Here is a 27,976-nt window from a genome sequence, read left to right on the forward strand (position 1 = left end):
AACAAGCGGCGGCAGCCGCGGAGCAGCGAGCAAGCGCCGAAAATTCCCAAACTTCGCGCGCGCGCCATTCCTCTCCCGCCGAACTCAGCGCCGCCATCTTGGTCTTGTTTTGTTTGTGAATTCTTGCGCTTTCTTCTGCCACCCTCGGCGGCGGCGACGGCGGCGTGGTCGAGGCGTGGCTTGCTACCGATTGAGAGCCTCGTGGTGGCTTTCAAGTTTCCCGCGCTCGAATTCAAGGCTGCGATTGGGCAAAGCGCGCGCTCCGCGAGAACGCGGGGAATCGGGCGACTACTATTGGCTGCTGCGGCCGCTGACGCGTCGGTCTCCGCCTCCCCGTGTCGTCTGCTACGGCTCTTTGCTTGCTGTCGTTGTTGGCTGTCTTTGTACTTCGTACTATAGTGAAAGTATTCTGGTTCACTATGTACGTTCTGTTCGCCTTTCGCCATTTTTGCGATCGCCGGATTTACGATCTCTCGTCGTGCCCTCTGAACGGTTTCGTACAACGTGTTAAACGTTGCGTGGTCGCTCACGATGCCTCGAGGTGCGACACGCATTCAGTGCAGACTTGGCTAGCTTTTTTTTTTTTCTTTTTCGTTTCGGCGCTTATGCCACGGAAGATAACCCGGGAAGTCGCTTGTCGCGTTTGGGCCGCTCCTCGTTCCTCCGGCGAGATGCCGCGATAGATAAACCGGGAAACCGCTTGATGCGTCTGCGCCGCCCATCATGCTAGGGCGAAATGCCGCGGGGGAATCGGGAATGCCGATTGTTGCGGCTTGCAGAGCACAGGATCGACGGATCTCAGCATGTGGAAAGTGGTCTACGGCACCAAGGCGTTCGCTGTAGCCGATCGGCTAGTCGCACAGATGTTCGCTGTAGCCGAGATCGACGGAGCGCCATAGACCTAATGTATATTTTGACGGTCGCACCGGACTTGTTCATGATAATTGCGAGTGTTCATCTTAAGTGGGGCCGTTATAAGTGGGCTCGACTGTACCTGAATAAATTTTTGAGGGCAAGGCAAGCCCATGTATTCAAAATATTATGTCTGGAATTTGTCCTAATTAATTTGGTTAATCAACATAGGTCTAATTGATAACAAAAAATCCAATTCTATGCTATTTTTTAGCAAGAGAATTTAGAAAAAGGGCTTTGTCTTGCCCTGAGGAACCTATCTAGGAATCAGCATGACAAATTGCACAATGCCAGTGCCTTTCACAATTTCTCCAGATTTGATATAAAGGACCTATTCGAACCAGTTTGATATGCTTCTGTGACTTGAGAACTAGCGTGCACAATTCTATAAAACTTGGTGGTTTTTCATTTGTTAATGTCATGAGCCTGTCTTGAAAATTTCATCATGATAACTTGAGAAACAAAAAAGTTATTGTTCTCTCAACCTTTGAGAGCCGTTTTCTCAGAATCAATTTTTTGCACGGTGTGGCTGCTAGGGAAAGTCATAGCTCAAGACCCGCTTATTGGATTTTCATGAGGTTTTTTTTGTTACAGTAGCCGACGGGTAATTCGGACTCCAATAATTCGGACTTGTAGGATATTTCGGACTTCAGTGAGGCACCGTCAGTCACCCCATAGAAGCGCATACATATTCGCGACAGATATTTCGGACTTTAAAAGTCCGAAAGTTCGATTTTTCGGACTAATTTCAGTCCCCTGCAGGCCAAAACCTGCCACCTTATCGGCTTTTCGCCGGCGCAACAAGCGCCATCTTGGATTGAGGTGGATTGGCTCTGCAGTTGGATTGGCTTGACATGGTTTCGGTGCCCCATTTTTGCCAGGAGAGGCCCCTGCAATCTCTGCCACTTCGAGGTGGCAGTCGGATTGTCATCGCCGTCAACCTGCTTTTGTCGCCAACGCTGACGCGGGCAGCTATCTCTTTGTGCTTTGTCTCATACGTCTGCCGTGTTGTCACACGAGTTTCTCCGACCGCGTCAACCGAGTGGCGCGCCGTCAATCCTTTGGCCGTTTTGTGATTGCGTCCGGCGGTTCCACCGCTCTGAACGAAAAGTGCCTCATTTTTGCGTGTTTGACGAGCGGTGTGGTGCGCACTCGGGCTGTGGACATGGCCCCGCCGGTGCTGCCGGGTCCGTCAAAGAAGCGTGGGAGCTATTCTACCATGACCCTTGAGAAAAAGGCAGCGATCATAAAGCTAGTGCTGAGTGGGCGAACGCAAGCTGACGTGGCCAAGGAGTTCGCACTGTCGAAGCAAACTATTTCGGATTACGTGAAAAATAAGGAGAAGATTTTTTCCGCCTTTGAGGCGTCCCACAGCAGCAGCCAGAAGAGTGACAGGAAAGGCGACCACCCCGAATTGGAGAAGGCCTTGCTACTCTGGCTTAAAGCTGCTTTAGCGAAAAACCTTCCAGTGTCGGGCGACACGTTGAAGGAAAAGGCAGAGACCCTGGCCGTGAAAATGAGAATTGAAAAATTCAAGTTCACGGACGGATGGCTCCATGGTTTCAAGAAGAGACACGGTGTGTCTTTTAAGAAGATGTGCGGGGAGAGCGGAGCCGCCAACCCAGCCACGGTAGCAGACTACCGTCAGACGAAGTTGAAGCCCTTGTTGAGCCAGTACAGCCCGGAGGACACCTTCAACTGTGACGAGACCGGCCTCTTCTTCAAGATGTTGCCTGACCGCACCCTCTCTTTTTCGGGTGACTCCTGTTCAGGGGGCCGCCACAGCAAGGAAAGGATAACAGTAATGGTAGGTGCAAATGCCACTGAGAAGCTGCCACTTCTTGTGATAGGCAAATCCAAAAATCCTAGGTGTTTTAAGGGCGCGAAGAACCTTCCCGTGTGGTACTGCAGCAACTCCAAGGCATGGATCACTCATGCTTTGTTTGAAGATTACGTGCGTCGACTCGACCGAAGTTTCGAGCGGCAGGGGCGACAAGTTATTATTTTTGTTGATAACTGCGCGGCTCACGGCACCTTCGACAACCTGAAAGCCATTCGGCTCGAATACCTGCCACCAAACACCACCAGCGTGCTCCAACCAATGGACCAGGGGGTGATCAAAAACCTTAAGGTGCATTATCGGACCCGTCTTCTGCGGCGCACAGTCCTTTGTTTTGACAATGGGAAAAAGTACGCCACGGATCTTTTTGCGGCGGTTAGCATGCTGGCTGACGCGTGGAAGGCAGTGAGAGCGGAAACAATTGCTAATTGCTTCAGGCACTCTGGATTCTCCGCCGATGAAGTCGATGACGTAGAAGACTGCAACGATTCTGAGGATTTGACTGCAGACAGTGGCGAAGACCTCATCGTTGACCTTCGCGGGAACGGAATGGACATTCCAACGGGCTCCACGTTCCGCGAGTTTGTTGAAGTGGACGACGGCCTCGATATGTGTGCGGACCTCACGGACGACGAACTTGTACGCCAGGTTCTTCAACCTGAAGACGAGTCGGACTCCGACGACGACTCGGGCGGCCTACGACAGCCATCGCTTGCACAAATTACGAACGCTGTGAACTTGCTGTCTAGCGTGTACAGCGAAACGACAACTTTGGCGCAAATACAAGCGCAAATCGTCACCAGCAAAAGAAATTTGCCGCAAGGTAAAATCGGCGACTTTTTTAAGCCGATTTCCTCTGAATAAAGTGATTTTTTGTGCTTCACGGATTCTGCGGACTGTTCGATTATTCGGACCATTTTTCGGGTCCCTTCAACTCCGAAAAAACGGTCGGCGACTGTATATACCTAAGTAAAATTCTGAGGGCAAGACAATTCGTTTTTTTCAAAATATTTCATGTGTAATTAAGGGCAGTCAATTAAAATATCGTTAAGTCAGGTGTAAATCTGAACACTAAATTTGGGGCTGTACTAAAATTTTTCAGAGAGGAAATTTGGAAAAAGGGAATTGTCTTGCCCTGGGGAAACTATCCAGGAATGACTATAACAAATTTCAGACTGCTAGCACATTTTGCAAATTCTCCAGGCCCGCCCCTAGGGATCTATGTAAACTATCTTGATATACTCCTCTAACTTGAGAACCTATGAGCCCAGCTCCATGAAACTTGGTAGTTCTTCAAATGTGTGTACTATGAGCATATCCTGAAAATTTCATTCAAATACCTCAAGAAATAAAAAAGTTGGTGTTCAAGGGTAGCCTCCCGCCTTAAAGGCCGATTCACTCGATGAATGAAATCGCTGAAGTCCACAAGTGGACGAGCACCACGTGACTCGATGTGACTGGCTCTAATTCGTCTGTGGACGGCGCAGCCTTTGCAAGCCAAAAAGAGCCGCACGCTTCCCCGCTCGAAATGTTGGAGTGGTCTGCTCTTTTTCTAACAGAAGAACAACATCTTATAAGAGGAGTAACAGTGGATTTTTTTTTTTTTTCCCCCGGAGTGGGGCCGTTTTTGAAGTGTCAGCAATAGGGCATCTTGATGCCCTTGCACCCCCCAGGGTTATCGAGGCACCCTAGTCAACAATGTGGTGTGGTTGGCTTAGAATGACGTCAGCTGCCAGTTTGCTCTGCGGTGGTAAAGTTGTCAGGTGCAGTATCGGCCTCCGGTCCATGGGCAATTCAACCGCCAAATGAACCTGCCTTTATGGAAGACGCAAGAAGCTTACCTCAGCAAAGAGAAGTCCCTTGGGTTCCAGATGGAGCGCCATGCCATGCCTTTCATCATCGATGAACTCTTCAAGCCGGAGAAACTTGACAGCACACATTCCACGCCAATCCTTCCAATATATCTGGATCTCCAGTTCTCGAGACTGCAAAACAAAATGGAAACTACGATTAAAAACTGTGCATTACAGCTATATTGTGACTGATTGCAGTGATTACAAAACAATTGTCTCTCACAATACATTACTAGGACATGCAATCTGCTTGCAAGCAAGTACTGAAATCTTACATCGCAAACATATGAGAAGAGAAAAACTGGCAACATCATACTCGTTATGACCTCCTAGGCAGAACTACACCGAACTTCAGCAATGGCCCTTTGTGCTGTCATGCTTCTGTCATCATGGACTCAGGGGTGCAAGAGCTGGAATAGGACCTGTAGCAATTTTTGGAGCAGCAAAACCTTAGTTTTGGAGCAGTACAGTCGAGCCCGCTTATAACGAACCTGAGCGTCACGCGGCGTCCGTTCGTTATATCCCGAAGTTCGTAGTAACTGGACCACAAACTAAAAAAGAGAAAAAAAAAAAAATAAAGTTGGCGGTCAAAACACGAAATTTATTTCTTAGCAAAAAAGTCTGTGATGCTCGTCTGTTTCTGCAGTGCAGATGCGATGAGGGCGGTCTCCAGTTTATTTAAAGCACTAGCGTGCTCTTCACGAGCCCCTTGGCATAGACAAGTTGTTTGAGGCCCTCTATATAGCCCATTGCTACAGATGTGCTTACGGGTGCTGGCTCAGACGTTTCATCTTCATCCGATTCTTCCGCGTCGCTCTCGGCCCGCACTTCAGAAACGATGCCTTCGTCCGTGCACGGTTCCGCAATATCCGAGTCTTCATCCGCAGAAATAAAATCCTGCCAACCAATGCCAGGGCCTCCCATGTCGGAGTCGACGACGCACTGCCACAAATCGCCGCCGGAATCATCATCATCGGAGGCATAAGGCCCGACGTCCGGTACTGCGTTGACGAAGCCGGCCTTGCGGAAACAGTTTCGCACGCAAGCGGTCGTCACCTCCGCCCAGGCCGCCTTCACCATCTCAAGGGCTGAATACAATGAAACTCGGAGCGGCAAGTTAGCGGCCGGACGGTCAACGGCGATGAGCAAGCACTGCACAATGCGGCGCCCATACGATGCCTTAAGGGGGGAGACGGCTTCTGTGAGCAAAAAAATTGCGAAAAAATCGATTTTCCAGAACTAGAATTTTTGAAATCTCCACCTCTTTTTCTACTGGTTTATGAATTTTCAGAGCGCTGGAGTCAATATTTCGGTTGTAATACGATTAAAAAATAAATATCCGCGCACACTCGGGGCAAATATTGACGCGAAAACCACGCTCTTTCCGCGATGCGCAGTTGTCATTCCCCGGTAGTGACTGCCACCATCTTGGTCTCGTTTGAAAGAGCAGGTTTTCATCTTCAATTTCGCGCCATTGCTGCGCGTTTACGACCATTGGTTGTGGAGAAAAAAGGCGCCAAAAGAGAGTCTCGACGTGCGCTGCTATTCGTTAGTCGGTGCACGTGACTAAAACCTGTCACCCGATTGGCTGACACGCTTTTCGTCGTCTGCTTCACGCCTGTGGCAAGCGTCAGTGGGTGCCATCTTGTCGGAGTATCGTCGCTGGTGCGTCTTGCAACGATGTCGGCGCCGAAGTTCCGAACGACGCACAAGTTCGGAAAAAAGAGGAAGAAATTGCTCATTGACAACTTCAAGAGCAAGAACTCCGCGGAAACTGCAAGCATCGCTGATGTGTCACCGGTTGCATCTAATCGTGATGTGCTGACCGGGTTAGGCCTGACGTCAACGTCGGCGGCGGACGCAGAAGCTTCTGACAGCGGACGCGTTCGCCGTGACACACCGATGCTGCAACCTTCCGATATCGAAGCAGTCGGAAGGAAAGCGCAGGCAAAACTTCAACTGATGGCATCGACCCCTGCAACGGAGCGCAAGGTAGCTTTTGTCAGCGGAACCGAAGACACCGCCGAAGATGCCGCAGCTGCCGAGCCACTCGACGACGCGACCTTCACCGTTATCAGCTTGAGTTCCGTGAACGCGCTACTAGCGTGTGTGAAGTGTAAAGTGTGCGGCGGTGATGTCAACATCGGTAAATGTGGCAGCGAATATGGCCTTGCGGTGAAGTTGACGATTTCATGCGTGAATTGCGACGACATTAATTGTGGCTGGAGTTCACCGCGTGTGATCGACGGACAAAAAAAGAATCCGTTCATTGTGAAAATTCTTGCCGCGCGCGCGATGCAAGCAACCGGCAATCAGCGCGGTGCGCTAAATGATATATTCGCAGTGATGAATATATCTCATCGAGGTTTGCATACAAAAACGTGGCAGAAATATGTCAAGGAGAAGTTGACGCCCGCGGTGGACCGTGCAGCCAAAAAGGTGACAGCAGACTGCGCACGATCCGTTCGGGAGGTGTACTCCGAGCTGAATTTCGGTCACCCCGGAAATATTGCAGTTTCGTTTGACGGCTCGTGGATGACACGCGGGCATTCATCTCACATCGGAATTGGAACTGTTATCGAGCTTTTCACCGGACTTGTGCTCGATTACGTCGTGCTGAGCAATTTTTGCGCCGCGTGTGAACGAGGCCCAAAAGAGGATGACCCGGCGTATCCGGCGTGGAAACAAGGCCACAAATGCCAGAAAAACACCACCAAGAAGGCTGGTGAAATGGAAGTCGAGGCTGCGCTTATTTTATTCCAGCGGTCCCTACAACAGCACAACCTCCGCTACACGACCATGCTCTCTGATGGGGACAGCCGAACTTTCCTTGCTTTGCAAGAAGCAAAAGTATATGGTTACATAGCAGTTACAAAGGAAGACTGCATAAACCATGTGCAGAAGCGCATGGGAACTGCTCTGCGCAATGTGATCACGAAACAGAGAGGTTCTGGTGGAGAATCCCTTGGTGGCAAAGGAAGGCTTACAGGAGATCTAATTTCCAAGTTGAGCTCCTACTATGCCATGGGCTTTGAAGTCACACACTGGTGATGTGGCGGCCACACAGAAGGCTGTGATGGCCACCTACCATCATGTTACATCTAATGATGTAACCTACAATCACAGCTTCTGCCCAACAGGCCCCGAGTCTTGGTGTAAGCAGAATGCTGCAGAGGCCAGAGGTGAGACCATGCCGCATCACCGACACAACCTGCCTCTTCATGTTTGTGAAGCTTTGCTGCCAGTCTATGAAAGGCTTTCTGACAAGAGGCTTCTGGAGCGCGTACAACGAGGCAAAACACAGAACAATAATGAACGTTTGCATTCAATGATTTGGGCACTGGCACGTAAGGAACGCCATGCTTCACTCTTCACGGTCCAGGCCGCTGTGGCTGAGGCTGTGATGAAGTTTAATGCAGGGAGTGAAAGAACTGCAAAAAGCATTCTGAAAGAGCTGCACCTGACTGCCAGCCCCCAGACAACAAAACGCATGCAGGAGAAAGACAAGCAAAGGAACAGTGCATGTGCACAGAAGCACAAGTCCTCAGAAAATGTGCAGCGCACTCTAAAAAAAGGCCATTTAAATGCTAATAAGCAGTCTGACTACATTTCAGGAGGCTATTAGTAACTTTCCAAGGTGGCTGGATGGATAATTTAGTACTTTTCCTCAGTAAACATCACTCTGCTTGTTTTTCTCATTTTTCTCAGAATGCAAATTTTGGACTCAGAGTGACTTTCAAAGTAGCATATCTCAGCATCTATAGCTGAGAGAACCACAATTCTTTTTTTAGCATGTAGCTAGGTTACCCAAGCATGCAATGTTGGGAGCAGATTTTTAAATTATGGCTCATAAATTTTTTTAATGATCTAGTTCTTAATTTCATATTAGTCACAATTTTTTGCACGAATTTCATTCTGATGTAAAATCAGTAATAATGGTAAAATTAGAAAACTGTTTCCAACATTGCATTGCATTATCTTTCTAGAGTCTAACCATGTGCAATTTGTGAGCTTTTATTGTTTACTTTTCTCTCTATTGTTCTTGTGAACAATAGGGGGCTAATTAATTGTACCTTGAGAACCAATAGTCCTATCAAAAAACTAATCACATTTTTGAAATCAGCATGAGAAATTAGATAAGGATATTCAATTTCATCGAGTTTGGCAAAGAAATAGAAAAAATTTCTCTAGAAGCAGTCTCCCCCCTTAAAGGAGCGTATTATGCCCAAATCAAGAGGCTGCACTTTAGAAGTGGTATTGGGCGGCAGAAAAAGTACAGTCACTGCTGTCAGAGACGTTTGCACGTGGTGCGCTGAGCAATTGTCGAGCAACAGCAGCACGCGCCTGCTTTGCCTCTGCATGTCGCGGTCAAACTCGCCCAGCCACTCTGCGAATAAATCCAGTGTCATCCAGGACTTAGTATTGTGCCTGTAGCGCACGGGTACATGGTTCCGAAAGCAACGTGGCTTCTTGGATTTTCCGATTACAAACGGCATGCGCCGGTCGCTGCCATTCATATTAGTGCACAGAAGAACTGTAACGCGCACTTTACTGTGTTTACCGCCAGCGCATGACTCCCCTTTCATGGAGTGCGTCTTGTCTGGAAGCATCTGATAAAATAATGCAGTTTCATCTGCGTTATACACATCCTGCTCCGCGTAGCTTGCAATAATGGCTCGGTTTGTTGCAAGCCAATTGGCAACGTCCTGGTCACTTACCGAACGCGCCTCACCGACAATCGATTTAAAAACAATCCCATGCCGCACTTTGAACCGATGTAGCCAGCCATTGCCTGGGCAGAAGTCGGGAAAATCTAGTAGGAATGCGAAGTCTTTGGCTTTGCCCAGCATCATTGGTCCACTTATCGGAATGTTGCGAGCCCGTGCGTCGACGAACCACTTCATCAGCGCATCCTCTACGTCCGCATAGGTGGCCTTCCGCAGGCGCTTTCTGTCCGCTGTGTTGGCGTCGGAGCTGGCGATCTTTTCCTTATTCTTCAGAATTGTCGAGATGGTTGATTTCGACACGCTGTACTTTTTCACCAGCTCGCAATTTTTAGCACCTTGAGACAGTTCCGTCACAATTGCTCGCTTCGTTGCCATGTCCAGCGCTTTTCGTTTCGTGACCGCTGGAGGCAGGCAATTCCCGTCCGCCATACCGAATTATACGACTCAGGCCCGACAGACGAAGCGCTCACACCACACACACCAAAATGACAACAAAGCGCCGCAACTGACGGAGCACGTGCGACAATCACGCGAGGCAAGTGAGGAAGTGCCTAAGGAATGGAATGGAACGGAACGGACACACAGCGGGACATGGTATGCAGCAGGGAGACCAATGAGAGGCATCCCTGAGCGTCAGTGCTGCCAGCTGTTGGCTTCTACCGTAGTTGCTTTCAACCGCCCATGGCCTCCGAGATTACCTCCGCAAATCTCGGAGGCCACGAACCGTCACCGCCGTACTGAATGCAGTGGCGCGCGCGCCGCTGCGCATTCAGTTTGCCCGTACAAACAGTACAACCGCTAGCGTATGGAGAGGCCTGCCTCCTGGCGCCCCGCGCCCCTGGCACGGCCGCTCAATGGAACAGCCAGGAAACGAAATGACGAAACTTCGAAGACTATGCCGGCGGCCGGCGCCGTGGAGACAGGCGAAGACGAGGGAATGGCGAGAGGAGAAGGGAGCGGAGTTGCGAGGAGGGGCGGCAGCGTGGCATTGGAGGCCACACCACGCGCCGACACTCGTAGGCAGCACGCGTCTGCGAGCAAAGGGTAGCTCGCTTGCGAGGAGGATTGCGAAAGCAGACCAAAAGGGATGGGAGCCCATCGTTATCTCGTATCGGGGCGCCGGGTTTACACCGTCCGTTCGCTGTAACCGGTCGGCAGCGCTCACGGACGTTCGTTATACGTGCGATCTTGTGCCATTGAAGTAATGTATATTTTGGCGGTCGCTCCGGTCTCGTTCGTTATAAGCGAAAGTTCGTCTTAAGTGGGGCCGTTATAAGTGGGCTCGACTGTACTTCTATAACTTGAGTACCAATGTGCGCAGCTCCATGAAAGTTTGCAGTTAGTCAAATGACTGTGCCATGAGTCTACCCTAGAAATTTCATTCAAATATACCAAGAAACAAAAAAGTTGGTATTCAAAGGTAGCCTCCCCCCTTAAGTAACTGCTGCATGGCTTTAACATACGCCTAATTTCCACCTTCATGTGCTTTTCTAAAATTAAAAAAAAAAAAAAAAAACACAAGCCAAACAGACAAAAGGAGATTCACCTCAAAAGCCCTTCCTTCAGATTTTCTTTTTGATGACCGATGTGAACCAATAGGGCCAAGGCAGCACAGAAAAGCACCAGTTTTACTGCTAGGCCTAATTTTGTGTCATGCTGCACTGACAAACTTTTTTTACCACAATTTGGGCAGCATGCACGCCCGATTAGTGAATTCATTGCACTAGCCTGTATTAATATGAACTGATCCTCATCTGGGGCAGATGCTTCCTCTCTCCGCTGTGCGAATCCAAACTTGCGCTCCGTCGCCAGCACCTCGCGAAGTGTATCGCGGACGCTGCACGCTTGCTCCTCGGCTGCTTCCAAAGACACAAATTGAGGTTCCAAGTGCATCTGAATGGTGCGCATCCGCTTAGGCAAACGTTCGCCATCATACTGAAGAGCTGGCGCCGCATCGTCACTCCCCGTGGCGGAAATGAAACTTCGCTCGCGGTGGAACTGCTCTACGACGTCGCGGCTAGTCGACGGCCCCGGGTCTCCGGATTCACAGCCGGGCACCAATTCCGAGCGCAGGTTGGCTTCTGAAGACACAACGGAGTGACTGGATAGCGACGCGGTCCTCGGTTCGTCCACTTCAGTTGCTTCTGGTCGCTTCTTTTTCGGAATAGGAGGCTTGCGTTTACGCTTCCCGTACGCATATCTCATCCGGTACTTCTGGCCCGTGCGACACTCCATCGCAGGCACACAGATGAAGCCGCACGCAACAGAAGAGTTGACGAGAATGCAGAACGTTCAGCAGCAGTGGAATCGCAAACTACCGAAACTTCTCAAAGCGTGCGGAGCCAGCTGCGGAGCAGACGACCGGAGAAGCAGCATGCCATTGGCGCGCTGAGTACCACGTACACGCCGCGACCAATCGGCGCCTAGCTGTGCCTTTGCGGAGGCCTTCGCCTTTTTCACGTTTGTGCGTTTGTTTTTTATCGTAGACACGTGGTTCCCGCGGGAGAAGTACTGCGGTGAAACAAGCTTTCCAGTGATACCAAACTTTCCGCGGGCGACGGTGAAGGCGCGGAGGTATCACGCTTGGACATTGGCCATTTTCGCGCATATTTTCGCCACGTTTCTGCTACCCGCGGTCAGAAAAACATTTTTTAGGCACACTTTGAGACTGTTTTCGGAGATACTTTTTTTAGGTGCGATAGAAAAGGCCTTGCAGAATCCGAATCTGCCCTTTTCTAAATATTGATTTTTCACGCGAATTTCGCAATTTGATCCCCACGTCCCCCCTTAAATAAATATTTAGCTCCTAAACTTAATGAATGCTTGCAGAAACCTCTGAAGATTTAATGCACATCAGCATAAGAACTAAAATTGTTTCAAAGCATTTTAAAATAAACGCACCAACTTACAAATGCACATGTAAACTCACCCGGTCGAGGGTAATGGTGAACCTCTGGTCCCATGCTTGCTGGCTGCACGGCTTGTAAGTGGTCTGGCCCACATGGACATTATCGAGCTTTAAAACAGCCATGATTTCACCTGCAAATAATACAAGTGGATAAGCTTGAGAACGGAAGGTTCATAAAATGTCTTGGGGGAGGGGAAGTACATCAAAGGTAAGCAGCTCATGAAGAAGAGCCTCGGGAAGCGCTTTCAACTGCTGATACAAGAAACTTGCCGCACTTGCTCTAAAACAAGGTCAGATGCAAAAATAGCTCACGAAATGTGTTAAAGGGACCGAACACTGCACTCTAAGCGTCCAGCTTTTTTCAGTGCAATGTAAAGCTCCCTGCCTCGACTCTCGAGTGATTGATTCAGCACCGGTTTTGCCAGAAACTCTGTATAAAAATTTTACGAAGAATTTTTCAGTCAGTACATGTGCCCGTTGTTTTCATGTAGTCTGATGCTGGAAACAACAAATAGCGATTACGATGACGAATGCGTGTGGGCAAAAGTGATTTACCGGATTTCACCCACCAGACAGTTATTAGACATTTTTTAGTAGACAGTAGCGTCAAGTTTAGTTTCTACACCCAAGGGTGCTATGGCACAGGAACATATGCATCATTGACAGAAGCTTTAGTGGGCAATAGTTACTATGCTCATCTAAAACATTCAGAAATATGAGGTGCCATCTAGTGACAAATGCTAAAAGCACTTCATAGGCAATGCAAAAGGAGGCTGGTTTGGCTGTCGGGAGAGTGTGCAAAATATAACAAAGCAATGCCAGCACTCTTCAAAGAATAAAGAAAACTTTGCACTTATGAAAACCAGCGTTGAGGTGTCGATGGGGGCAATACCAGTAACATTTTCCCAAGATGTGGTCACATGAGTTACTACACTGACAGTTACAGTGTTTCGCTGCAAGAGGCGACATCAGTCGTTTTCATGAGACTTTCAGTGCAAAATTAGAATTACAAACCCCCGTTTCTTGGATATTGTAGCACTTGATCTATACCACATGAGGCAAGATATTTTCATTTCCACTATAATCCTATTACATATTTTGGCCAGTGTTCTGTCCCATTAAGAGCTTGAGAATACTTTCCTTAGACAGAATGCAACTGCAAATCAAGCAAGCTAGCATCACCCAGTTCTTTCATCCAAAATAATAAAACCATTTTTCACCGTGCATTCTTCTGCTATAACTACAAAAGCGCCCCTTCTGCATTGGAGCTTTTGGTTCGACAGTACAGGCTAGCACAGGCTCTTGTTTCTGTGGCCTAGCCCCTGAAACTTTCGGCATTTCAGTGAACTCGAAACTGCACTGATCTAGGAATTTTTTTTTTTCCTGTTTTTACTACTTCTAGTCAACGGGGCATCACTGATTTGAATTAATGAGAGTTTACTACAGCAGCAGGAGTAATTAAGGGTGGGCAAATATCTGAACCTTTGAATAGAATTTACTATTCAATTCACACTGCATAATTCACAGTTCAAACAGAAAAAGGAATCACTTGACACCACAGTGATAAAGGCCAGAGTACAAAGGAGTCCGGTAACGAATAACAGAATGCATAGTAAAATAACTTCGCAATGCACACATTGAAGCCTAGTGGTCTATTCTTCTTATGCCACAATGAAAACCGTGCCAACTATGACAGAGATAACTGAACAATTTTTTGAAACATTTTCCGCATGCATTGATTGCTCTTATCAAATTTCGACACAGAAGTCGGCCAGATGTGTGTGTTTGCTGCACAAATAGATCTTAGATGTTGCACATTGTGGACAACTGCACGCTTTACCAGAAGGTAAAGTAAATCAAACTAACTCACTTGAGGTTTCCTCTTTGATGCTGTAGGAGCGTGAGGAGTTGCGCCCTGAGAAGCCTCGCCCTGTGGCCCGAACAAGGCTACTGCGCAAGTCAGCGCCCATCCCTGCCACCTGTGACCGGGGAAGTCGACCTGGAACATCTTCGAGCAGGTCCTGGCAGCCCATCAGTCTGCGCAACACAGGAAGCACTTGAGCCCAAAAGCCAAGGATAAAGCGAAGAGCCATTACAGTGACATTGCTTGAACCCTTAGAGCAAGAGAAATTCCTCTGAAATGCCTGCCTTACGAGTCGCAGTACTCTTCAGGAAATTTAAATTGCTAAAATGAAAGACAAAGGCTGCTAAAAGTTTTCAAACTGTAGCTAGTAGTAAGGTTGAAAGTTGGGCGGGGTTGAATCTTGTTCAATTTGAAGGTTGCGCAAAAACGAAGACCAAGGGGTAGAAGGACACAGCACGAGCACTTTTTCGCAACTAAACCTTTTGTTGAAAAACATGGAATAAATAACCATCTCACGAAACTAAAACAGAAGAAAACAAACGTGATAGCATCAAGTAAAGGGAAAGTGTAGGGCACGATACAGCTGGTGGGGGTGCTTATTAGCTAAGATAAGGTGCAAGAGCAAAAGAGCCTCATAGTCACAAAAGCAAGCAAGAGTTACCAAAAAAGGTGAAGGAAGCGACGGGAGAGATTAGCTCCATGTGTGGTCTAGATATGCCAGTTCTTTTTGTGTTAGAGCAATCGATGTTGCGCTTATGCATGTATTCCCTCGTCTTAATATGTAAAAAGCCTCAGTGATTTCATGCCAAAGTCGTTCCTTAAGAGTTGACAATATTTCTGCTTCCTCATAAAGGGGCTTAGATTTTTTCTTGCACTTCGGCTTACAATCTTCACATCCCTGGCAATGGTCAACTAAATGTGAGGACCTTGCTCTAGGTTATTTACGCCGTAACCTTGCACTCGCTCCTCCCCCTATTAAACAGCTTGCTTTTCAAACCTTTGTGCGTCCCAAGCTTGAGTATGCTAACGCTATTTTTGATCCGCACCACGTTAATCTTACTAACGCCCTCAAATTGGTTCAGAACCGCGCAACACGATTCATTCTATCAAATTATTCCTACCACTCAAGCATCTCAGCACTAAAAGCTCGAATCAACTTGCCCCCCCCCCCTAGCCTCGCGCCGTAAGATAGCACGTCTTAACCTTTTTCATAAATTTTTCCATTCTTTGCCTCTTGATAACCCCTACATAAAAAGAGCCCACCGCATCGCCCGGTTCAGCCACAGTAACGCAGTGTATCCCCTACAAGCCCATACTGTGACATTTCAGCAGTCATTTTTTCAGCGTACTGCACGAGACTGGAATGACCTGCCCACCGAAGTTGCCATTATCATCAACCCACTAGAATTCAAGCGGAGCGTCGCCAACCTTTCATCTTAACATTTTTTACCATTGTTTGCCAGATACCGTCCACTCCCTCATGTAATGTCTCCACCCAGACCTTTGAGGAAATGAATAAATAAATAAATAGCTATTTTTCGTGTTCCTTTGGCCGTGCATTTACACAACATCCCGCCTGACCTATGTAGGTCTTTCCACAGGAAACTGGCAGCTCGTATACCGCCACCGTTTTGCAAGGGATCAATTCTGAAGCATGGCATGCTTTAGATCTTTTCTTATTTTTGTTTTGTCCCTTCGATTCACCATCATTCTGCTTACTAAGCCACAGACTTTCTTGAGTTTGTTTGGAGCGGAAAAAATTACCTTTACACCATAGCGCTTGGCCACGTTGCCGAGATTGTGTAAAAGCCGATGCTTGTATCGCATCACCACCTGTTTCTTTTTTGCCTTATCGTCAGATGCCTTCCGTGGTGCATTATCTTTTACCTAGCGGTTAAGTTTATCACATGCAAACCTGTTTGCACTGTCCGGATAACCTGATGCCTTTATTCGATTTACCTATTCATGAAAGCTTGTGACCATGTCGTGCATGCAAGATTTTACCAGCACTGAACGCAGACAAGAAAGAACAATTCCATTTTTTTACAACTTTCGAGTGGCCTGAGGCGCTATGTAGTAAGGGTTTGACTGATTTCGGATGATAGCGCCAAAAAAATGGCTTTGGTTGAAGGATAGCAGCACATCTAGAAACTGTAATTTGTCCCCCAATGGCAACTCAAAAGTGAAAACGAGACCTTTCCCACATTCTCGAAAGACGTTTAAAATGTTCACAACGTTGTCTGTGAAGCGTGCACCATCCACTAACACCAGGTAATCATCCACATATTTAAATACATGAGAACACATGCATACCTGCCAACCTAGCAAAATGAAAATTCGGGAGACCGCCGCGGCGGCGATAAGGGAAAGGGGGTGGAGGGGGGGATTTTTTTTTATTTTACCAACTTAGAAATTATTGGGGCTGAAACATCAGAAAGAGATGCGAGTGGCAGCCCATTAGTTTATTTTGAACTTATCTCTGTATTTATAGGCTCGTGAAAGCCCCTGGACTCCTGGCGCTTGCAGTGGAAGGGGGGCCAACTTTACTTGTGAAGTGACCTGGCAGTCGCAGACTTCTCAGGCTTCAAGAACTTGTCAGAACATGTCCGCTCAAAACGTCCGGTTTGCTGACCCTTCACTATGAGGAGGTCCCCGAAAGCATTGTTAGAAAGCGAAGATCGCAATTCGGTTCTTGTCCTCTTAATAGTGCTAAAGATCCGCTCACATTCAGCGTTGCTGTGTGGAATGGCAAGTTGTTGCAGCATCACCTTTGCCACTCTGCCAAACTTCACTCTTCCATCAATGCTAGTGACACTTTCCACTTCTGACCATTGAATATCAATCCTCTCTTTATTTAGGATCTCTTCACGAACATCATATGCCTGCAGCTCTGCAAATTCTACTTTCAGGGCATCCAAGGCCTCTTCTCTCGACTCGTTCTCCTGCGACAGAAGTTGCGGGAAAGACTCAAAAGAAGCCAAGGCTCTTGAAGGATGCGCTGCTAAAAAACTTCAAATCGGCAACTTCTGCTTTCTTCAAGGCTTCATCTTCCAGTGGAAATTTGTGCCTTATGAAGTCACAGGCCACAACAAAGTACTGCCGAACAGCAGAAAAGAACTGCTCCTTGTCGCCGGTAGGCAGCCTCTCCACAACAGATGATGTGCGGCACATCTTCCTTGGCTTTTTGGTTCTTTATACCTTGATAGGCAACCTCCAGTGGTGAAGCACATGCCTTCATGGCAGAGGGATTGACAAACCTAGCCGTAAGATCCTTTAGGAGCTGCACCAAGAGAGACTGGAGTTGATGAGCTTGAGGTGCCTGGGAGTGAAGTTGGCAGTTGACTTTTTAAAAAATAGGGATCACACTCTTCAAGAAAAGGCCATATGCCAAGTTAACGTTAGAGGACAGGAAATAGAACAGCCGTTCTTCACGAGTAAAGCTGGCACGTCCTGTACCCTCCCCTCGGATGAAAGCTTCACTCTCTTTGCCGGGGTTCGATCCATCTTGCCTCTTGGCTCCTTCCGTTTTTGGCAATCTTGCTCAACTTCATCATGCTTATCTTCTCTCAAAGCTGTAGCTCTCTTGGGGATCTGATACGACCCTAGAAAGGATGGACGCTGCTGGGTTTTTGGCTTTGTCTCATTTAGAAAGAAGCTTACCAAAGGCTGCCACTGTTCCAGCAATCAGGTCAGGCACTTTCCCAGTGATAGCCCCCGCATCGGCACATGCTTCAAAATCTTCCTAACCTCTGTGTTGTGCATTTCTTGAAATTCGATGAGCCTGTCTTTTCGCTTGGCGCTCTTCTTGAGGAAGTAGATGTCCACGAGCACTTCGTCGAATTTTTGCAGGTAAGCAGGCGGCTCCTTTCTCGGCCGCAAGATCGATGAGGTGACACAGGCAGCCAACGACTAGCAAGCTCTCATGAGCTTCTTTTAGCACAGCTGCCACGCCATTCTTTTTCCCAATCATAGCGTTGGCGTTGTCAGCGCAAAATGCAATGCAGTTCTCCATGGGTATATCATGCGACTTGAGCACGTCTAGAACAAGGTTTTCAATTTTCTGCCCGGTCGCCTCTCCATGGAGTTCTTGCAAACAAAGCAGTCTGCTTTTGACAAGCAGCGATTCCTCGACATAGTAAGTTACCACGATGGGATACATTTGCGATGCACTATCGTTGCTTCCATCCCCAGCGACTGCGAAAGCACGGCGTTTCAGAGACTTTCGGCGTCCGCAGCCATTTCCCCGATGATGGCAGTTGCTTTGGTACGTCCGCATCCGTAGCGCTTCGCGTCGTCACATTTCAGGAACATTTTTCGAAATAAAGGTTCCGCGTGATCACTCATGCTTAACGGCAGGTTGTGTTCGACAAGATATCCCGTGAAGAGGCACTCTGCACGGATCACACTGTCTTCCCTGTTGTTTTGGAAGAAACTGCCGATGGTGCCCTGCCCTTCTGCAGCACGAACATAGTTCTTATGCTTTTGTGAAGTGATGTGTACCTTGATGTTGTTCTTGCCGCCGTGTGCAACGCTCATATCATAGGCGCATGTGGTACAGAATCCATATTTGTCACCTTTTCGTGAACTGTCACAGCACGGAAACTCACTCCTGTACAATTTCCGAAATACTTACAAGTACTTCTTCTTGGTTTTTGAAAGCGCCATTGATTGTTCCAACCCGGGGAAACACAAACAGTAGCTCAGCGTTCCGCACTTCGCTCCACGATCTTAGAAAGCCAACTGTAGCCTACTAGCACAGCTAGCGTACCCATGACCCATGATCATATGACTGGATTGCTAAATGCGCGAGCCAGCCCGAGACGTGCCAATCCGGAAAATCCAATATGGCAGCGCCCGTCGGTTGCTCGCGTTCGTGGTGGTGCTAGCGGCCACTACCTCGATTCAAGGTGCATGCTGGCTACTACCGAATTTACTCGCGTAATGCTCGCACCCCCACATTGGGAGCCAAAAATTAGATTTTTTTTTTTCCCTCACATAATCATCGCACTACCAATTTTACCACCGTAAGAGTCGTCTGCTAGTAGTAACAAGCACCATCTTTGGAGCGCTACTGAACCTAGCTGGCCTCGTGTGCACGCGGGTAGATCAGCATCATCGATTATGCACGTCTCTTTTTTTTTTTACCTCCATGATGCTTGTAGTCGTTGCCATTTTGCAAGGTGTCTCCGCGTCTCGTTGTCATTGTTCCTTCGTTCTGCCCGTGTTGCTTGCTTTGTTCCACCGTCTACCATGTTCTTGGTGCCGCAACGCGGTGGGGTGGTACGCAAATTATACAGGTGCTTTTAAGCTGAAAGCTTTCGAGTACGGGCTACAGCATGGCAACCGCGCTGCCAGCAGGCACTTCGGCGTCAACGGGTTCTGTGTAGCACAAAGACAGCGATTGCAGTGTCGACATGGACTCTGATCAAGTCTCTGATCAAGGGTAGAACTGTATGGTCTGCTGTGAGCATTATACAACGAAACGCGGAGAGTGATGATGAGGCTGCGTGCGGTAAATAAAGTGCTTAAGCAATTTGTGCTTTTGGTGACCCTGTACTTTTATAACAAGGGTAAGTTCTGCTTGAAAGTAACGTTTTGGTTATATTTACAATAGCTGACCTACGAATCCCAATTCGCACCTATTTAAATTTGCTTTTAGTGCTCCAAAACATTTGCTCGAAAATTTTCCCGGCATAATTATCGCACCCCCCAACTTGGCATCAAATTTCCGCGAAAAAAAAGTGCGAGCATTATGCGAGTAAATACGGTAACTGCTCCCGCGCTGCTTTCCGGCATGGTTATATAATAGGACGTTATAGGATTATAGCTTAGCTATAGCATGAAAAAAAAAAAAAAACACACACACACACACGCTGGGCTGTGGCGCCCACTTTTCGGGAGATTTGAGGTCGCGTCCGCACAATCGGGAGATGTATCAAAATTCGGGAGACTTTCGGACAATTTGGGAGAGTTGGCAGGTATGCACATGCCATTTAGACTTCCTTCAAGACATCTGTCCACGCTACTGAGAAAGATGTCTGCGAGAACAGGCGCCACACAAGAGCCAATACACACACCGGACTTCTGTATGTATGTTTTGCCTTCTCAAGCAGCATGGGTAGACTTGAGGTAGAACGAAAGTAATTCAAGAAAAGACTCCACTGGGATTCCTGCACTATTTTTTGAAACTTTACTCATCATTTGATTCACAAATACAGTCCTTCACACTATGCATAAGGGCTAAGTGGGGTAAAGAATAAAACAGGTCAGTGACGTCAATGCTAAAGGCTCTGCAGCTGCCAGGATTAAACTTGATCAACACATCTACCAGTCTGCCAGAATTTGGAACCAAAAATGGGTCATTAATATGTAGGCGAGATAGGAACTTGAAAAGATAGCTCGAGATGACATGTTGCCAAGTGTTCCTTTCTGTAACAATAACACGGAAAGGGATATCTGGCTTGTGCGTTTTTGCCGAAAAGAAGGTATCTAAATGCATACTCTTCGCATTCGAGATGGCCATTGCAAGACTATGCAAGCTCCTGCCTTTAAGCAGCCCAATAGCCTGCTTCCTAACTTTCGATGCTTTCATGTCTACAGCGTTAAAATTCTTTTCAATGGCCACCTGCCCTTTGACCGCATACATGCTCTCAGGAACAGCAACGAAGAACCCTTCTTTATCCGACAGGAGTAACCGCAAACCGGAATTGACAAGAAAGTCCGCTAAGCTGTAGCTGGGATCAGACTTACAAGGTCGTGTTCAAGGATCAGCCCTTGCAATCGTGTTCATTCGTTCTACCTCAAGTCTACCCATGCTGCTTGGGAAGGCAAAACATCCAGTGCATGTATTAGCTCATGTGTGGCACCTTTTCTCAGTAGCAAGGACAGATGTCTTGAAGAAAGTCTAAATGGCATGTATTCAAGTATTTAGATACAGTCGACGACTGATTTTTCGGACATGCTTGATTATTCGGACTTTTTCCCGGCCCCAGGACCTACCTTATAAAGTCAATGTATTACGCGGCTCAAAATTTCATCACTCTAGGGAGGGCTATTCGATTTTTTGGACATTCCAAGCATCCACCCGGCCAACTGCCACACATTCTGAGCGGTGTCACCACCATCTTGTTTGTTTAATGTTTCCTTCAAAAGCCTCGAAACCGGTGCTGGCCTTGCGTGCCGCTCCACAGCTAAACTGATGCTGGAATTAGGCTATATTATTTGCCTAGCAGCTTCCGCTTCCGGAACAACGTTGCTACTCGCGGCCGGAGTTCTTTTTTTTTCTTTTAGCTTGATCACTTCGTTTGCATCTTCCTCAGTGTGGTTGCCGATTGCCGTGCGTTTCACATGCGTTGCCGAGCATAGTGAATAGGCCTAGCCGTGGTCGTGCTGATGCGAGAACTACATTCTGTTGCTACTTTGGCTCGCATTTAATTGAATTGGCTTCAGTTCTTCAAGAAGCTGCTTCCGGATTTTATAAGGAGCTTTTTTCTTAATTATTTTTTTGCTTGCAACGCGGCAGTGAGAAGGCACTCAACGGAGTAGGTGTTGTGGTCCAGTGGTTGGTGGTGGTGGTGTGCCTCGACAGTGGGAAAACTTATTCTGTCGATTTGGTTGGAGCACTTAGTATGCTCGCCGACGCATGGAAGTCGGTGGCACCCACAACGCTGCGCAATTGCTTCCGCCACACGGGATTTGTGCTGAATGACGAGTCGGCTGCCTTGGACGAGGAGAGCATCATCGAGCAGCTGTCAGGCAGTGAGCAGCTCATTGACGACCTACGCACTGCAGGCGCCGAAATTCTGTCGACCGTCTCGTTTTCAGAGTTCACAGACGTGGACCACGAGTTGGAACTGTGCGCTAGCTGGGCTCACAGATGGAGAAATTATTCGCCAAGTGCTTGCGGAATCTGAGAGGGACGACAACGACTCACCTGCAGCAGCGCAGCCGACGCAAGCTGAGCTGATGCAAGCCGTCGCAACCCTTTCGTCGGCTTAGGGCGACACTACGACCCTCGCCGAAATTCAGGCGGACCTGTTAGCACGGAAGCGGAGCGTGATGCGGAAAAGCATTCATGACTTTTTCCGGCCTCAAAGTCAATAATAGGGAATAAATTGAGCTTTTCTGGTGCACATTTGTTTTTTCGGACTGCCCGATTTTTCGGACATTTTCGCGGTCCTCTGAAAAATCGGTTGCCCGTGAAAGAAATGGTAGTTTCTGAGTGGTGTAGGCAATATCGTTTTAATTTAACAGAGCATGCTCTGTGTAATTGAAGCTTCTCTAAACAGGTTATGCGAGAACGGCAGTGGTCGCAAAGCAACATTTTCAACTGTGATGCCAAGTGAAGAGTCTTCTTAGGGCCGCAGTCAGGACACTATCCAGAGCTGGAGGCCAAGCTTGCAGCATACGTCACTGAAGTGTGTATACGAGTAGTTCAGCTAGGCAATAAATTTTATTTGTGGAAAGCATCAACTGGTATGTTTTTTGTTTTTTTTTTTAGGAGGGGGAGGGCATATTAGTACACAGTCCTAAGTAACTACAGTGAAAGCTCGTCAATTCGAACTTTTGGATAATTCCTACTACACTACTTGGTCCGGCCAAGCTCCATAGAGGTCTGTGTACAAAAAAAAAAAAAAAAGAGTAAACTCGAATGCGTGTCAGTTCTGCTATGGATAATTCGGACTATGCGGCACCGTGTCTGGGCGGAGTTTCGCCCAGCACATGGCCAAAGAAATGCTTCCATGATAGGGCGACATCGTTAAGGTGTTGTGCGCGTTTAAAACGAGGACAAACATAAAACCAGATACAACCTTCGAAAAGCGGGTAAAGCCTAACCCATGACCGCCGCGGCGCCGGAGGGTAGGGGTGGCAGCCGTGGCGGTGGCTGCTTGCTGTCTGATCCACGTGATCTCAGACTTGCAATTCAACGCTTAATTCAGAAATAGGGATAAGCATTTCTGTCCGCACGGTCCCAGCCGATGCCCATGTAAGCGGACAGGCACTACGGGTCTTGCACCAATTAGACCGCATCCAGTTACGATTTCATGGCACCGTGTTTGTCAAAATAGCCCTCCTCAAACCTTAGCTACATGTTGTGCAGTTAACCGCACAGCTCTGATGTAAGTGCATCGGCAGTGTAATGAAGCACAAACAGTCTCATCCAACGGTATACCTTAAGGGGGGACACGGCTCTTTGAGACGAAAAAAATTGCAAAAAAATCGATTTTTTGAAACTGACATTGTCAGAATCTGCAGCTATTATTCCTTTAATTCGCCAGGTTTTATATCTTGCGGTGCAGTACTTGGGCCACAGAATCAATTTATAGCATCACTGACAGCTGAAATCCGGAAAAAAAAAAAAAAAAACATTTTTTTCAGAGGCGCGTAGGTCGTTTTCTACATGCGCAATCGCAGCCATCTTGGTCTCGTTGGAAAGAGCGGCTTTTCTTTTCCCATTTCCCGCCACAAGTGCCTCCGCCGGCTTACTGGTGACGTTGAAATCCGAGCATAAAAAAGTCCAAATGCGCGGTTCTATTTGTCGAGCTAGCACACGTGATCGAAAAGCGCGCTGTGATTGGCCGCGCAAAGTTCCCGTCGTCTGCTCCTCTGCAGCGACGCGTCTCTCCTCGTTCAGTCATAGGGTTATGACGAGTGTGGCACGATGTCGGAAGCATCACCGAAGTTTGCCACGAGTCACAAGTTTGGCAAAAAAAAAGAAACGATCGGCCTACAACTTCAAGAAGCGCTCAGTTCCTTCGGCCGGCGTCAAGAATAGTCCGCCGCCAACAGCAAGTGATGCCGAAGCCGCGGACAGTGGACTTAGGCCTAACAGGATCGCCGACGAGTGAATGCATTCCGGACAGCAGCCGCATTCGGCGCGACACCGAAATCTTGCAGCGTACGGAGTTGTTGCAGAGAGAAATGGAAGCCCGAGAAAAGCTACAAGTTCTTTCGTCAACACCGGCCACCAAGTGAAAGATGGATTTTTTCACTCGCGCTGACAATGTTGCGGCCGCGCCATCGGACATCGAGACTGGCTTCGTTGTCAGTTTGGACTCAACGCGTTGATGTCGTTTGTGAAGTGCAAGGTGTGCGGCGGTAGCGTCACGGTAGGGAAAGCTGAACGTGAATATGGCCTCGCCATAAAGATTATTATCAAGTGCGCGTGATGCGGTGATGTTGCGTTGGCGTGGAGCTGAAAAAAGAAGTGCAACCCGTTCGTTGTGAACGTCCTTGCTGCGCGCGCGATGCAAGCCACCAGGAATCGACAAACGGCACTCAATGATGTTTTTGCGACCATGAAAATTTCTCACCGTGGCTTCTACAACAAAATTTGGCAAAGGTACGTGAAGAAGAAGCTGGCGCCAGCGGCAGCTTTTGCTGCCGAGAAGCAAACGTCTCTGTGCGCGCAATCGGTCCGGGATCTATATGATGAGTTGCAGGTTGCGAATCCCGGAAACACTGCTGTGTCATACGACAGTTCCTGGATGACGCGCGACCACTCGTCCCATATCGGCATCGGCACGGTCATCGAGCTGTTAACAGGACTGGTTCTCGATTACGTGGTCCTGAGTAATTTTTGCGCTGGTTGCGAGCATGCCCCAAGAGAAGATGACCCGGCATACAAGGCTTGGAAGGAGACCCATGCATTCCAGAAAAACAGCACCAAGAAGGCTGGTAAAATGGAAGTTGAGGCTGCTCTCACCCTCTTCCAGAAATCACTGCAACGGCACAACCAGAGATACACCACCCTCCTTTCAGATGGTGACAGCCGCGCTTTTCTAGCGCTGCAGGATGCCCAGGTGTATGGGTACATTAAAATTGAGAAAGAAGACTGTATCAACCATGTACAGAAAGGATGGGCATGAGCTTGTGAAATCTCCTCCCAAAACATAAGGGCCCTGGTTTGGAGAGCCTTGGTGGTAAAGGAAAACTGACCGCGGACCTAGTGGCAAAGTTGACAAGCTACTATGGCTGGGCCCTGAAGACTCACAAGGGTGATGTGCAAGGAATGAAGAGGGCAATGATGGCCACTTATCGCCACATAACATCAAATGACTTTGTGTCGGACCACAGCTATTGCCTACCAGGACCGAGCTCATGGTGCCGGCAAAATGCAGCAAGAGCTAAGGATGAGACAGCCCATAAGCACCGCTACAATCTGCCTCAGCACGTATGTGAGGCCTTGTTGCCCATTTATGAGCGCATGTCTGATGAAAGGCTTTTCGAGCGGTGCCAACGGGGCAGCACTACGCCAATGAATGTCTCCACTCCCTGATATGGTCACTGGCACGAAAAGAACAGCATGCCTCACTGCTCACGGTGCAAGCTGCTGTGGCTGAGGCTGTTATGAGATTTAATGCTGGTTGCCAAAACTCCTCTGCAGCAATATTGAAAGAGCTGCATCTCAACCCTGGGACACCAAGCATGAAGTGCATGGCAGAGAAAGACCACCGCCGAGCAGTGGCATCTGCAAACAAGTGCAAGACCACTGCGGACATCCAGCACGCTTTCATAAAACATCATTTGGGTGGCCATAGTCAGTCTGACTACATCCCTGGTGCCTTCTAGTCACTTATATTGCAAAGTATTGCAGTATTTTCTCTACATTTTTGATTAAAAGAGAGCCAATCTCTTTTTTCTCGTTCTCTCAAAACACCGATTCTTGACTTCTTGCTTATTTGCAGAAGCGATATCTCTGCCTTCAATGGAGGTGGAACCATAATATTTGTTGTGGCATGTAGCTAAAAGTACAAAGCACACAATGTTAGGAGCAGATTTTGCAATTTATGTTTAAAAAATTTTTAAATTTTGCTCTAGGTCAGACAGTAGGGCACCCACATTTCAATGGTGTACTTTGAAATGCTATAACATCGCTAATATTTGTTTTATGAAAACAGTGCTCCTAACATTGTATACATTATGCTTTCTAGTACCTAGCAAAGAGTCAATATGAATTTTTTTAGTGTGGTTACTTTTTCATTGTTTCTGCAAATTGTGAACAATTAATTTCATCTATCTTTTGAACTAATTGGCCAATTGGAAACATAGTTAAATATTTGAAATCAGCACAAGAAACTGAATCAGACTACCTAGATTTATCAAGTTTGGTCGAAAATTAGGAAATATAGCTTTAAGAGCCATGTCCCCCCTTAAAGGGGCGCCGCGACGTTCGCCAGACCACTAACTCCAGCCGGCCTCTATAGTTCTTTATACCTTCCCGATGCCCCAAAGCCTAATCATACCGGCAAAATCGTAGCGCCTAACATTTTAATCCGCTTCAATAATCAGCATTTTGGCATCGATGTGAGCGACACACGACAGCACTAAGTTCGTTAACGGATATGATGTTTCCTTCTCGCTTGGGCGCTACTTCGCTGATTGTCTGGGCACGCACTTTAGATTTTACATTCGAATGTTTTTCAAGTTACTATGCCGAAACAAATAAAAGGTGTAATTCCGCATGTGTTCGTGGGGTGCTCATAAAGATGGGGACTGTAAACTCAGGCAAATGCAGTGTTGTCAACAAGCGCGATGGAACGTCTGCTTACTGTGATGAAGGCTTTGCCCTTCTGGCACGGTGGAGCCAAAATTAAAAAAAAAAAAGAAAAAAAAGAACAGAGTAATTCGCTGTCCAGGCTCTACGGTCATAAGCACAAAAGTCAATCCCACAGGCTCCTCAAATCCCAAGGCAGCGGACAACGTTTGGATCTCGGAGGTCGGCAAAATCGCTGGACAGGCCAAAATCCCGTGGTTGATTGTTTCTGCCGACACTCCACAGATGGCACTAGCTGTGTCGAAATCGCTCGTGAATCACGCTTGCTTCCCTACCCTGTACAGTATAGTGAACTAGAATATTCTGTACAGGTACAGGGTAGGCTTTGCCTTAACTCGTGTACGCCATTCCCTCATCTTCGTCTTTCGCACTCGTTACAAGAGCCACCCGGTTTTAAGAGACATTTGAAAATAGTTTGGTTGGTTTTCCTACTTCTGCCATGTTAAGGGGGGATGAGGGTCTTAAAAACTTTTTTTTTATTTCTTAACCTATCTTGCTGAAAATTGCCATGGTGATATATCTTTGAATGGTGATTCCAAATATGTATTTAGATTTGAAATACCTCATCTAGACATGAAAATATGGCAAGATAATGTACTGCACATAGTGTCTTTTCTTACGGGCCATTACGGCAATTTCTGAATTAAAAAAACTGGTTTTAAAAATATGCTGTCATTTCCAAGAGCCTACTGCACATCCTAAAGCTAAGGAAATTTTTAAGAAGTCATTATATAGGTAATGAATGAATAACAAAGTTGGGAGAAAAAAGACAATGTGGGAGTAATTAGTTTACATCTGATCTAATTGCTAGTCTATCAGACTTTATCGAAAACGGAAAGCTTTAGGATGTAGCTGAGATTTTACTGAAAAAAATGATACCAAGTTCAATAAAATCCGTGCATGCAAACATTATGAAAAGTTCCGTAAGGCAAGGCTTTTTACCAAATAAACAAAGCTGAGAAAACTGCATTCAAAGTTTTACTCACTGTGCCACTTTTGTTTTCCAATCACATGGAAAGATTTAATGCTTTAGCATGCAGCCCAGTTATTGATGAACAAAATGACACCAAATTTACATAAATCTGTTCATGTAATGGCTGTGAAAATCTATGTATGGCATTGGCACTTGACAAAAAAAAGATGCTCAGAAAGTCACTTGCTACAGTCTCTGAATCTTAAATCATTCACATAAGTCCTGGGCAGTAGTCTTGGGTTTTGTCAGGCCTGTGCCTCTTGGCCATCTTCTTCACCTTTTCACTATCGGTGTGACCCTTATCAGACCTGCACAGCCTCTGTTTATCTTTTTCAAGGCTCCT

At 47.4% G+C, this 27,976-nt stretch overlaps 1 protein-coding gene and 1 pseudogene across 2 annotated transcripts in view; one reads left to right on the forward strand and one right to left on the reverse strand.

Moving 5' to 3' along the window:
• Window positions 1-27,976, reverse strand: part of Pkn (serine/threonine-protein kinase N) — a 149,557-nt gene that overhangs the window by 60,763 nt on the left and 60,818 nt on the right. For both annotated transcript variants that reach the window (XM_084589337.1, XM_084589338.1), the window contains exons 7-9: window positions 14,111-14,277; window positions 12,262-12,371; window positions 4,594-4,737 (exon numbers count right to left, since the gene is read on the reverse strand). In XM_084589337.1, the coding sequence (XP_084445463.1) occupies window positions 4,594-4,737; window positions 12,262-12,371; window positions 14,111-14,277 (421 nt within the window). The remainder of the gene's footprint in view (window positions 1-4,593; window positions 4,738-12,261; window positions 12,372-14,110; window positions 14,278-27,976) is intronic.
• On the forward strand, window positions 6,286-8,230 carry LOC146204640 (uncharacterized; annotated as a pseudogene).

Source organism: Amblyomma maculatum, chromosome 1 (assembly GCF_055883805.1).
Source record: "Amblyomma maculatum isolate TAMU_Amacu chromosome 1, ASM5588380v1, whole genome shotgun sequence".
Taxonomy (NCBI): Eukaryota; Metazoa; Arthropoda; class Arachnida; order Ixodida; family Ixodidae; genus Amblyomma; species Amblyomma maculatum.